The sequence below is a fragment of the Schistocerca serialis genome, chromosome 5, assembly GCF_023864345.2.
Source record: "Schistocerca serialis cubense isolate TAMUIC-IGC-003099 chromosome 5, iqSchSeri2.2, whole genome shotgun sequence".
NCBI lineage: Eukaryota > Metazoa > Arthropoda > Insecta > Orthoptera > Acrididae > Schistocerca > Schistocerca serialis.
Window position 1 is genome coordinate 259,996,863 of NC_064642.1, and position 12,877 is coordinate 260,009,739.

At 38.1% G+C, this 12,877-nt stretch overlaps 1 protein-coding gene across 1 annotated transcript in view; it reads right to left on the reverse strand.

The window, feature by feature from the left end:
* The window catches only part of LOC126482317 (uncharacterized), a 429,037-nt gene that overhangs the window by 106,521 nt on the left and 309,639 nt on the right, over positions 1–12,877 (reverse strand). The window contains exon 8 of the mRNA XM_050106359.1: positions 8,241–8,328. Coding sequence (XP_049962316.1) covers positions 8,241–8,328 — 88 coding nt within the window. The remainder of the gene's footprint in view (positions 1–8,240; positions 8,329–12,877) is intronic.

Sequence of the window (12,877 nt, forward strand, 5' to 3'; positions counted from 1 at the left end):
ATTTGTTGCCATCAGATCCAAAATATTTCTACCACGAGTAAGGTTCCTAACTACTTGTTCTATGTAGTTTTCAGAGAAGGCATTTAGTAAAGTTTCAGAACATGTTTTATCACATCCATTGCCAACAAAACTAATTTTCTGGACTTATTGTTGGATGATTAAAGTCTCCATCAAATCATCACAGTAGGTTTGGGGAACTTATGCACAAAGGAACTGAGGTTTTCTCTAAAGTTTTTGGTTACATCAGTAGAAGAATCTGATGTGTGACAGAAGGATCTAATTATTTTATGCCCTCAGGTACTGGGTCTTGCGCAAACAATCACACATGCAGCTTCAATTTCTATCTTGGTGGATTTAAGTTTTTTGTCTACTGCAACAAATACACCATCTCCATTTCCCAAAAACCTCACTGCCATCAATTCCATGTTTCAACCAGCTTTCTGTACCTAGTATTATGTGAGCTTCACTGATTTTCATGAGTGCTTCAATCTCTGGCATTTGTTGCGAATGCTTCGGCAGTTTACATTTTAATACTGTCACTGTAGGAAGCATTTCTCTTGATCTTACACTGATATTTCTGGGTTCCCTACAGTTTTCCTCGTCTGGACTGGATGGAGAGTCGTCTAATCAAAAACCCTTATGTGCACCCCACACAGAGTCAGCTACCTGAGTAGCAGCCTCTGATGTGTAGTGCACCCCTGACCTATTTGGGGCGCTCTGCAGTTCTCACAACCTTTTGGAGCAAATCCAGGAAGCAGCAGCCTAGACTGTCACAGAACTTTGTAAGTCTCTGGTTCAGTCCTTCCAGTACACTCGGAACAAAAGGGCCACGATCAGTTCTGAGGACAATGCTGCAAATTGTGAGCTTTGTTGAAACTCCAAGATTGGTCTTCTCAACCTTCTCTGCCTGTCACCATAATGACCCTAGATTGACTTCGGAGCCCAAAGGACAGGCATCATTTGTTCCAATGTGGGCCACAATCTGCAGTTGGTTGCACCCTGTTCCCTCAATGGCTGCTGAAATAGCCTCTTCAATGTACTGAATGAGGTCTCCAGCCATACACATTGAGTGCACCTGGCCTCCTTTCCTCTCCATTGCTACCATTTCCCTAAGGGTAACACCATTTGCAGTATGTTTGAACTGTGGATGATTAACAGATCCATACCCTTTTGTGTTTGCCCCCTCCTGACATAGAAAAGAGGATTCCCCACAACAGGTGAAGTGAGTCCCACCGGGTCAGATTCAGTTTCAGTGAAATGAACTTGTTGGTTATGGGGATAGGTACGACACCCTGAGTCCTCCCTGGTCCCTGTGAATCCCGTGTAGGACACCTAGATCTACCACTACATGCCACTCACAGTCAAGCGGACAGGTAATGACAGGTCCTGTACTTTCTGCAGACGAGACAGGATCCACAGGAGATGATAGTACCTGAACACCTCTGGTACAGGTATCACAGCTACCTGACTCTCGGGAGCTCTTCCAACACACCAAATCGCAGCAGCTGTCGATTTTTAGACAGTAGTCAGGGCGATTTCCAGCTGCTTACGAACATCAACCAACTCATCCTGTCTTTGAGAACAGAGTTTACGTTGGGGCTGCATTTTCTCTAGTGCAATGTACTACAAGGCAGTGAACAAAGGACTTTAAATCAAACCTGCTGATTATCGTTTAATCCGTAAAGCTAAAAAGTTGCTAATTCCTTATAAGAATCGAAATAGGTACACAAAATGAGATTTCTATTAAGGCAACACAAAAACCTATCGTAAAAATTACTAGTTTCCTAAAATGTTTTGATGTTAAAGTTGTTAGCAAACTCGAAAACCAAGTCAATTTATGATAAATGCAGATAATATATAGAGCTACTCCTCTTTAAGGGAAAACTTGATGCAACACAATATGTTAGTTCGAAAATCTGCTACAACAACTACATCACAAACACCAATTTGGTACCAACTGCTGGTAGATAATGCAGAGGACAATGGTAGCTTTCGAACATTCTCAAAACGCACATTTATTTGAGTTGATATACAATGAAATTGAGGGGTGATGAATGCTTTGGCTGAACTGTGAACCATAAAACTGATTTGCTACAAAGTGAATTATGTATCCAGAACACTCATAGCAGTAACTTGCGAAAGTATTGACTTGTAAGTGTCGGAAAATTCTGAAGCTAACCTATTTCCGGTAACTGCGCAATGAAATTAAAGAGTATGATTGTTTTGAATGAGGATAGGCCTACTGTCCTTAAAAATTTTACAAGAGCGCAATTTAGTTTAAGCCTACAACTGACAATACCAATACTAGTTTATCATGGCACTCACGAATGATCGAAATTTCACAATACAAATGGATATTGATACAATCGATGAAAGATTACACAGAAGAAGCGAGTCAAACAGTAAAATATGTGAATATAGACCTTTAAATCAACACACGATCTTGTACAAGTGATCTCAAACGAGAAAATTCGGAAGATGCCTTTTATATATAAATAAACGTGCATATTGCACAGATTTTTCACTTGGCTGATTCTGTGCATTTCTACACTGGTGTGCCAAAAGAGGACACTGCAGCGTAAGTTTTATCTCGATGAAAATCGGTAAAATTTGCAGCAGCAACAAAGCATGTCTTCTGCCTGTTTTGAGCTAACAATGCACAATACTGCATACTTTATTATTATTTATTATGGTATTATTAGTATTATGGTAATGCTCCACAAACTGAAATGGGAATCCCAGAAGGGAAGAAGACTTTCTTTTCATAAAACACTATTGAGAAAGTTTACAGAACTGGCACTTGCAACAGACTGCAGAATGATGCTATGGCCACACACATACAACATGCGCGAAGACCACAAAGACAAGATAAATCCGGGCTCATTTAGAAGCAGGTAACATTCCTTTTACCCTAACTTCATTTTTAAGTACAACAGGGAAGGAATCATTAGCAGTGGTATAAGGTACCCTCTGTCATGCACCATGTGGTAGCTTTCAGAGTGTGCATACAGATGTAGAACAGGACTTGGCAACTAATACCTTCATATATGCAAGTCATCCTGTGAACTAAGGATGGTACAAGATATAGAACATTTAACAAATATGTGAGATTTATGTCAATATGGCCCTTGCATGCTAACCAAAATAAACAAGACAGAACATTTGAAAACAATTTTGAAGAGGAACAAGAATTAAATAATAATAATAATAATAATAATAATAATAATAATAATAATAATAACCACATAGATGAGGAAGTGTGGCAGCTGCATACCAGTTTGAAATGTAAGTGCTGCCACTGCGCAATACTGACAAAAGTTTCTATCATTTATTATGTGGAGAAGAACAAGAGAAACCTGAATATTTTTTGAGGCATTATGCTATAGCCAATTACATGCAAAAATATTGTTTCCAAAACAGAAAGAACACTGAGTAGTACTTATCCCATAGCAAAAAGGAGCCAATGAAGGTGAAAAGCATCAACCGCTGGAAAAAAACAATGCTAACAATTTCCTGGTGTTCTAGTGATGTGCACATGAGAAGGCAAGAATTGGAGCAATGCAGAGCAACAAGGGCAGCATATCACATTATGCTCCATTCAATAATGTCATTCAGCTACATCTATCTGTAACGTGAGTGTCGGGAGCCAGTGCAGAACATTTAACATTTATTTTCATGTTAGTTTCAGTATGGTTAAGATATTTAGCTACCCTCATGTTTATCATGGGTGGTATAATGCACATACATCAAGTATTACTTTAAAAAGTGACAGTAATAGGTTGCCCAAACACACAACTTTTCTAGGGTGAGCCAGGAGCAGAAACAGTGGCCTAATGTGGCACTTGTCCCAGTGTTGCCAGTTAATAGTGAGGACAAAATCTGTTTCCCCCCCCCCCTCCATGCACACCACTATAGCATGATATTATACTTAAAAGATTAATAAATCTCTATTACGCACTTTAATTTACATAATTTTTACAAATAACTGATATTAAACAAACCTATTTATCTAACTAAAATAGTTATTTTACACGAAACAGGATACCTGCTCACAATCTACCACTACTGTTGCCACACTGTCAATATCTGAATACAAAATATTACCATATTTACTTGAGTATAAGACGAGTTTTCCCAGTTCACCATTTCCAAAATGCAGGGTTGTCGTATATTAGCAGATTAAAACTATTTCCACTGAAGTGAAAATTTTTACGTTGTTTAATAATGTAGAGGGTTGTCTTAAATTTACAGATGAAGTTTTGGCTATTGAGGTCATGTGCAGATTTGTTTTGATGAATTCAGAATGGTAAAGCTGGTCAAATGATACTAATCTTTGAACCGGCTCAATATTTTCCAATATGCTGAAGCATACAATACTGTATCGATATTGCTCGAACAATCACATTACATTTGACTCTTGCAGCACTGGTGCAAGTAGTACGTGAGAAACTATGAACCGGCCACTACAACAATCTATTTCTCTGCTTAAAATGTGACAATTTTGTGAAACACGGGTGAAAACAGTACCAAATTCTATTACTTTACAAACTCTTGTTGTATTTGAACACGTTTGCAATGAAAGTTCCCATACCTGTATGGATGTTGCATACAAACATTACGCTGCTTTTTTAAAGTAACGGTAAAATTAAGAAGTGGAATGTTGTCCTTCAAAAACGTTACTTATTTTGAATTCAGATTAATATTTTATTTGATTATGACACATTGTAATGGTTTACTAAGTGGATTGCAATTTAGTTGCTATTTGTGTATTTGAATACTGGGCGAAAATGTTGCCTGCTTTAAATCAGCTGACATGCAGATGAAACAAGATGGAAAATTCATAGAGAATGAAATGCCTTAACAAACTAAAAATCATATTAAACTGACTGTAGTTGTTGTTATGAGAATAAATTACAGCTGCCTGTCATGGAAATAGTACCAATAGACATAATTATATGGTGGGACGAGAGCTGTTGTTAATGTGTGTTTCGTGCTGCAATGTTGTCGACACTCACCGTGAAGTATGCCGGGAGTAAAAGGGAGTGTGTCCGCTAGTTATATGTTTAGAAGATAGACACACTGTAACATTTTCACGTCAGTATATAAAAAAAATCCAAAACGTATTCAGATAAAAACAGCTGTTTTCCCACCTTGTCAGACACTATACCCACCCACATTCCTACCAAGACCATATCCTACCTGACCTTCCCTACCCCCAAAAGGCCTATCACTCCTCCGAGAATCCCATATTATGTACCGCTCCCTCTTGAAGTGTTGTCACCCGGATACATTCACATGCCACGGGCAAATACAGAGACATATCAGGAATTTATTAAATGCAAAAAAGCGCTGGGACTGGTGCCAGATATACTACAAACTCAACGCTACACTCCCCATTAACTGTTCCAGATATTAGAAAACATTCCACTGACACTATACCTTACTACCCACTTCTCCACGATAACCATCCCTTACTTGACAGTCCGCAGCTCGTGGTTGTGCGGTAGCATTCTCGCTTCCCACGCCCGGGTTCGATTCCCGGCGGGGTCAGGGATTTTCTCTGCCTCGTGATGACTGGGTTTTGTGTGATGTCCTTAGGTTAGTTAGGTTTAAGTAGTTCTAAGTTCTAGGGGACTGATGACCATAGATGTTAAGTCCCATAGTGCTCAGAGCCATTTGAACCTTACTTGACAACCTGAGGAAAGCTAACCACTTTGCATCCTATCTGTCTGATATCATCTCCATCCCCGATAAGCCACATTTTGAGTACTCTCTTTTCCCTACTGTCCATGAAGTTACCAATACCACTGTCCCACCCCTGGCTCCTAGCTTCCAGTAATTGGACAACATACCAAACACAGAATTAAGTATACCAATTACAGCAAGCTACATAAAACAAGTACTCCACAAAAAAATGTAACATTTCCCCCCATCATGAGAGCATTATTTATCGACACCTCAAAGAATGCCCCTCTCCTTTCTCATTACTCTTGCAACCCTTTACACCACTATCCTCTCCACAGGTTATCATCCTCAACAATGCAAAACACCTAAAATTCTACTTTTCCACAAAACCCCAAAAACTTCCTGCTGATATCTTCTCCTACTGACCCATCTGCCTCACCTCAGTATTTTGCAAGGACTTCAAACCCATCCTCTCCCAGCATCTCCATCAACAACTGAACCAGTACCACTTTCTTCCAGTTAACTAGTGTGGCTTCTGTCCCAATTTATCCTCTGATGACCAGCTCCTGCACTTCACCCATTTCCTATCTCACCAACTCAACTATCATAAATCCACTATTTTTGTCTACATTGACCTATAAAAAGCCTATGACCATGTATGGCATTCCAGTCTCCTTTTCAAACTCAAGGCCTACACTTTCCGCCTCCACTTCTTCTACCTTACCATTTACAACCATCCTACCCAGAACTAACACACTAAAATATCTTTGACTGACCCTTGACTGGCAACTAATATGAAATCCTCACCTACTAACCATCCTACCTAGACTAAAACTATTAATATGCTGGGATTACACCCCTCCACCGTTCTCCACACCTAAAAAAGCACTGATTCGACCCATCCTTTTTTATGCAAATGTTGTGTTGATCTGCACCCCACCAAAGTTCTACAAATCCCTCCAAATTCTTGAACACCACACACTCCATCTCACTTTCTACATCCATTTACATTCCCCGACATGAGTTACCTACTATCTCAACAAATACCCATCCCTCCTAACCCACATTGGACACCTTCACATCTCATATACCCACCGCAAACTAGTTTCCAGTAACCCCATTGTCTCCCCTTTGATCGTCAACCCTTTTATGCTGCGTGGCCGTCACAAACACTTCCCTCCGCCTCTGTAGGTACACACACTCCATATCCTATTCCAATGCAACTTCAACCAACTCCCTTTCCCAGACAACGAGATCTCCCCTGATAGTTATCCCTCCCACTCCACAACAGGGTTCCTCTCTCTCCTTTATTTCTCCATCCATTCCCATCTCTTTCCTCTTGCAACTACTGCCCTACCCACATAACACACTACTCTTCACCCTCTGTCTTTCCTGCCAACTGTATTTTCCCCTATCCACCTCAGCTCCTCCCTCTCATCTTCACAGTTTTTGTTTCTAACGGACCCCTACTTTCCTACCTACATCCCTCAATCCTATGGGATATACTTTCGTCTCCAGCAATACCTCTCACCCTTATGCAGGTCCTTCAGAATTTACCCTGAAACTGCAGAGCTTCAGTGTTTTTATCCGAAGGTTTTCACCTTCCTCCGAAGTGTTTTAAAATGCATAAATATTTCTGTTGTTTTCAACTGTCCATCTTTTATTTTTAATTTAAAACAGAAAACAGTCTAACATTTTCTTTGTATTTTTCATCATAAATTTTTTAATTTGCTTGGCTCAAGAGCGGAGAATTGCACCGCTGACAGCCCCCCCCCCCCCCCATATGCAGTGAGGGGCATGGAGGGGGGAAGAAAAGAAAAAAAGAAGCTGTTTTTTTTTTTCAGGTCCCACAGTAACTACAACCTTGGAAATCACAACATATTCAAAAGAAATATGTGTGACAATGAAGATATAAATTTCACAGCTGCACCATGAGGATCATGATGATTAAAAATAGTGAAACTACAGATGATCGTGTTAGTAAGTGAAAAATGAAGAAAAGAAAATGGTTTGTAAATTAATATAAACCATTTGTTTTTGTTTATTTTATTTTTACTTATATAATCAAAATGCAGACAATCAATAAACGGCATAAATGTAGAATAGGTATAATGTTAATTTTTTAAGCAGGTAATTTATGTCAATAAAACAGTTTGTAATTTTGATTAGTCAGAATATTAAAAAAAAAAATTAAAAAAAAAAAAAATTGTTCTCCAGAATTCTCTTGGACAAAAGAGAATCGTCTTATAATCAAGGTCATCTTAATACTCTGGTAAATATGGCACCTTATTCTCAAAATATTGCGCTTTGCATCTACTTTCTCTGAACAAGAAATAGCTTACTAACAAGAAATACACAGTGAATGAAGAATGCCTGAGAAATTTTTATTTCTGAAAGATACTGATAACTTAAGAGAAAAATTACACAGAGTGGATGGGGCTAAAGACAGATTATGTTGAGAACAAAACTTACAATTTTTCTTCTATTCAACTATAACTGACTTCTCCTATCATATGTACATACAAAATAATTTAAAATATTGTGATTATACTTACCCTAAAAGAGGAGCACACAATTCTCTATGGTGTTTGTTTATAAATTTTGCTTTCAGGATTGCATCCAACATGTGTTCTTCAGAATTATCTGAAAATTATTTTCAGGATTAATGCCAGGAAGAAATAAATTAACAATCAAACAACATTACCTTTGTGTGTTTCTATGAACTACTTTCCAACATTAGAACAAAAATGATAACATTACAATTGGTCCAATGACTTATTTCCTCTCTAAAACATGCTTTCATGAACTTATCTGGAGCTGCGAAATTCTTTAGATGAAACTACAAGAGACTAGAAGAGGCTAATTAAAGAATGTTACAAAACTGAAATGTTATAATGTACTAATTTTGGAATCATTATATAAATTTCCACTGGTATACTCTAGACTACAGCTACCAAAACCTGGATTTGACACCCTGCACTGAGTGTCTGACTGAGGTTTTAGCAGCTATCATCTGGAGCATATCAATGGAAAAATGTGTATCCACGCTATTTTGTTGAAGGAGTTTAGAGTTGACTGCTGAGATGAATGGACCCTTGTGCGAAAAGGTGCAATAATATTGAGTGTTAACGCCCAAACTATAGATAAAATTAAATAAATAGGTGGATATAGATGAAGACTGGACTTTGATTACCCCAAAAGATTTTATTTCCTCCCCTTTAACTTCCGAAGTTCCCCTTTGTTTCCTTCACAACTTGCTCAGTTACAAACTGTACAGCATGGGGAATAGTTTCTGACAATCTCCCACTCCCTTGTCAAGTACTAATCCCATTTCATATGCTTTGACTCTTTAACTGTAGTCTGGTTTCTGTACGAGTTGCAAATAACCTTTTGCTCACTGTATTTTATTCCTGCTACCATCTGAATCTCATTGTGTATTTTCATCACCACTGTCAAACTTCTTTATAAATTTACAAATGATATGAACATTTTCCTCAGCCTATCTTCTAAGACAGGTCGTCATGTACACTGCGAGTTTCACAACTTGTTCAGAACCCAAACTGATCTTCCCTGAAGTCTCCTTCTACCAATATCCCCAATTTTTCTGTAAATAACTTGAGTCAGTATCTTACAACTACAAATTTGCCTTATCACTCCTAGAACATATCAGAGTTGCTAAGTGGATAACAGTATGAACACGAATCTATAATTGGACGTGTACTCTCTCCACGATACAGGATCTGCTGTGCATAAGAGCAACTGGAAGTTATGATGACAGATAATTAATTTATAAGTAACAAACTACATATGAGACAATTAAATGTGATTAGATGAATAAAAAATTCTACTCACCAAGCGGCAGCAGGAGAACACACACACACACACACACACACACACACACACACACACACACACACAAAAGGTTTCACTTATGCCAGTTTCAGAGCCAGTGGCTCCTTCTCCCAGCAAAAGAGTTGAAGGGGAATGAGGAGGGGAGAAAATAAAGAACATGAGACGTTTTTCGCTGTTACAAACTAAATATGTGGTAACAACGCCCAAGGCTAGTAGTCAAAGTCAAACACATTATACTGCATTCCATGTCACATGAAACAGTCAGTGTTTCTTTTTCAGATGATGGTTCACATCATGTTCTCAAATTAGTTGGTCATTTATCAATGTAAAACTACCAATCACAGTAAATCACTATAGCTTGTACACCTGTTTTTTGCAAAGCACAAAATTGTGAAATTTTTACAAAATTTTACAGATTTTGATCAGAGAGCAAAATAATTGACGAAATTGTGTGGAATCGGATAATTTGTAGTCGATGGTGAAAATTTGATCTGAGTTATGCAATGATATGCAAAAATCGATGACAACTGATTCTAAACAAACTTCAGTATACATCAATATCTTATATGGTATGATGTAATGCTAACTTCATTTCCTCTGCAGGGAAGTAAGACATCCAACGAAGTCCAGCGCATTCTTTGATCTGGCAGTGTATTGTGTGTTGGAAATTGGTGCTCATCACTGGTGCCCACTCTTATATTTTGAGATTTGTTTTTGTCCTGCAATTTCTTAATATAGTAGTGACAGTTTTCGCTTGAGAAAAATAATTTTCACCAGAAGGATTTTACATGTTAGACACAACTAGAAAGATACTTATGTGCAAATACTGCAAAGTGCAAACTGAATGGCCGCGAAAGGACATGTGCCTAAAACATATTAGTAACAGTTTTCCCCATAAGAAGAAAAAGGAGAAGATGCTAACAATGACAGGCGTCAAAAGAAATGTTACTCCGTCAGACATCAGTGTGGCAACAAAAACGAGCTTTTGTTGAGGCTAATATTCCATTGGAAACATTCGATCATCCAAAGCAGAGAGAGTGAATGAACAAATATGTACCAGGTTTGTGTAATATTACACACTGGAGTCGATTCGATTGTGGGGCATCGGAGCAATAATTTTCCTAGTGTTATTAAAAATAGACAGACATGGTTTTATGTAGTGAAATGTAGCTAGCAGGGAAGATAATTCCTTCATGTTTGCCTACAACCCACCATTCTACCCCACCCCAAAAAGTATCTTATTTTTTATGGTAAGAATGAAACAGAGACCTTGTCAATCAGCAAAATTTGGACTTTTCTGTGCTGACAACTGTCATGCTTCTGGATTTTATAACATTTACATCATGACGTTTTGGGATGATGTATCGAAAGTGGTATGCCTCTATTTAAATGTGCGCGAGTCAGCTGCAACAACGCGTGATTGCTGCGCAGTTGCGTGTTAGCAATGAGAACTCCCGAGTCAAACCAATACCCATATTTTTCACAATATTACTTACTATGTTTACATGGTACCTGGAATTGAATACACTTTCTGTACTCAGTACGTTAATTATTATTCCGATATCAGGCATAGCAAAATATGAAGACTAATGAGCTGAAACCATTGAACACAAATGCAATTGCAGGTGGAACACATTCGGCACATATGATGATCAAACATCCATAGGAACATTTTCAAATCGATTTCAGTACCCCTGGATAATTACTAACCGTATGGTTGTGCTCTTTCTCTCATTCAATGATATTTACACTTAAGTAATACATGCTGGAACCCTCACTCATTTCAAAGACATGGAAATTAATAATTTAATTCCATAAATGGTGTTCAGTAGTACTCTAATATTAGACCTGTTGATATTTTTAAGGTATTAAGGGACTTTTCCTCAGCTGGAAGCTTTCATGGAGATTCTGAACCTTCATCAAAGAGGAGAAGAAAGATTAAAAGAAGCCGGGAGAGGTTAGAGTGTTTCAGTTCTTTGTGATGAAATGACAGAAAGATAAGAGAAGTGTGTTTTCATAGTTCTGATGAAAGTGCTTTGTTGCAGCGATTGAGCACCACAGAAGTTGTTTGTTGGGGGAATGAACGTTGTTGCAAATGCAAATGCTTCAGAATGTTCACAAGCAATTACACGTGTAATTCAGAAACTTGATATTCAGACCCAAAATGTACTTTCTGTAACTTCGGATTCAGGCTGTTATATGTGCAAGTGTTTAAATGCAACCCTTTCAGAAGTGTTAGTACACAAGCAGTGCTGAGCTCATAAATTGAATTTGGTGGGCAGTGTGTGGACCTCGTGATTTGAACCGTAGTGTTGTGCAGACAAAACACACCTTCCTCAGTACCCGAAAGAGAAAGTATGCTATTACATTCAAATCTTAAATCAGGAAGATGAAGGTAAATCCACATAAGCTAAGCTTTTTTCTATTCTTATAACCACCACATGGAACTCATGGTTTATAAGTGTCAAGTACCTTGGAGAATACAGCAATGATAAGAAGAATATACTTGAAAGTGTTGAAGATGTGTGTGTTGCTGTGAACTATTTTAAAGTCTTGACCTCCAATGAAAATTAGGTGCCTAGCTGTTTTTCTTTTTTAGCACTGCTCAAAATGTTGTGATTTGCTGCTGATATTAGAGAGCATCAAGACACCACTAATTCATGTTCTACAATCTTAGTGACCTTTCAAAGAGCATTAAACCACTAGAGGATACTTTTTTTGGTCTCAGAGAATCTCTCCATAAGCTGCCAAGCAGCCCGATGAAACTGAACCACTTCATGGAGTGTGACACTGGGAAGATTGTCACTTCTTCCATCAGTAAATCGTTTGATCTGAGAAACATAATGAAAGGTTACTTAGACATTGTTGAAATCTCTCATCTAATAAAGCGAATTCCCATCCTACAAGAACTTTCAACATCAGAATATCCTGAACCATACACAGTGTTCTTGCAGAGAAGGTAAATACAGGGTGTCTACGTGGACAAAGAAAAAAAAATTCCCAGATTTTTCCCAGATTACCCGGTAAAAATACACTTTCTCCCAGGCGAAAATACACTTTTTCCGTGTTAAGTGACCGTATACTATGCCTTGGCACTGTAAAACTCATCAATCCTTTGAATGTTTATGGTTTTATATACCGAAGTAGAATTTCCTGCCATTTTAGAAAACGAAACTCAGGGGAAAAAAAGAGACGTTTTGAAACACCTTCGATGTGCAGCAATATGTACACTGCGTATTTTCGTATTACAAAGGTATAAATTCAAATTCTACCAAATACCGCATGTTACTTTCTGAAGCATTGAAATTGAGACTGTGATGCGCTTTTGTAGGCCACTCAT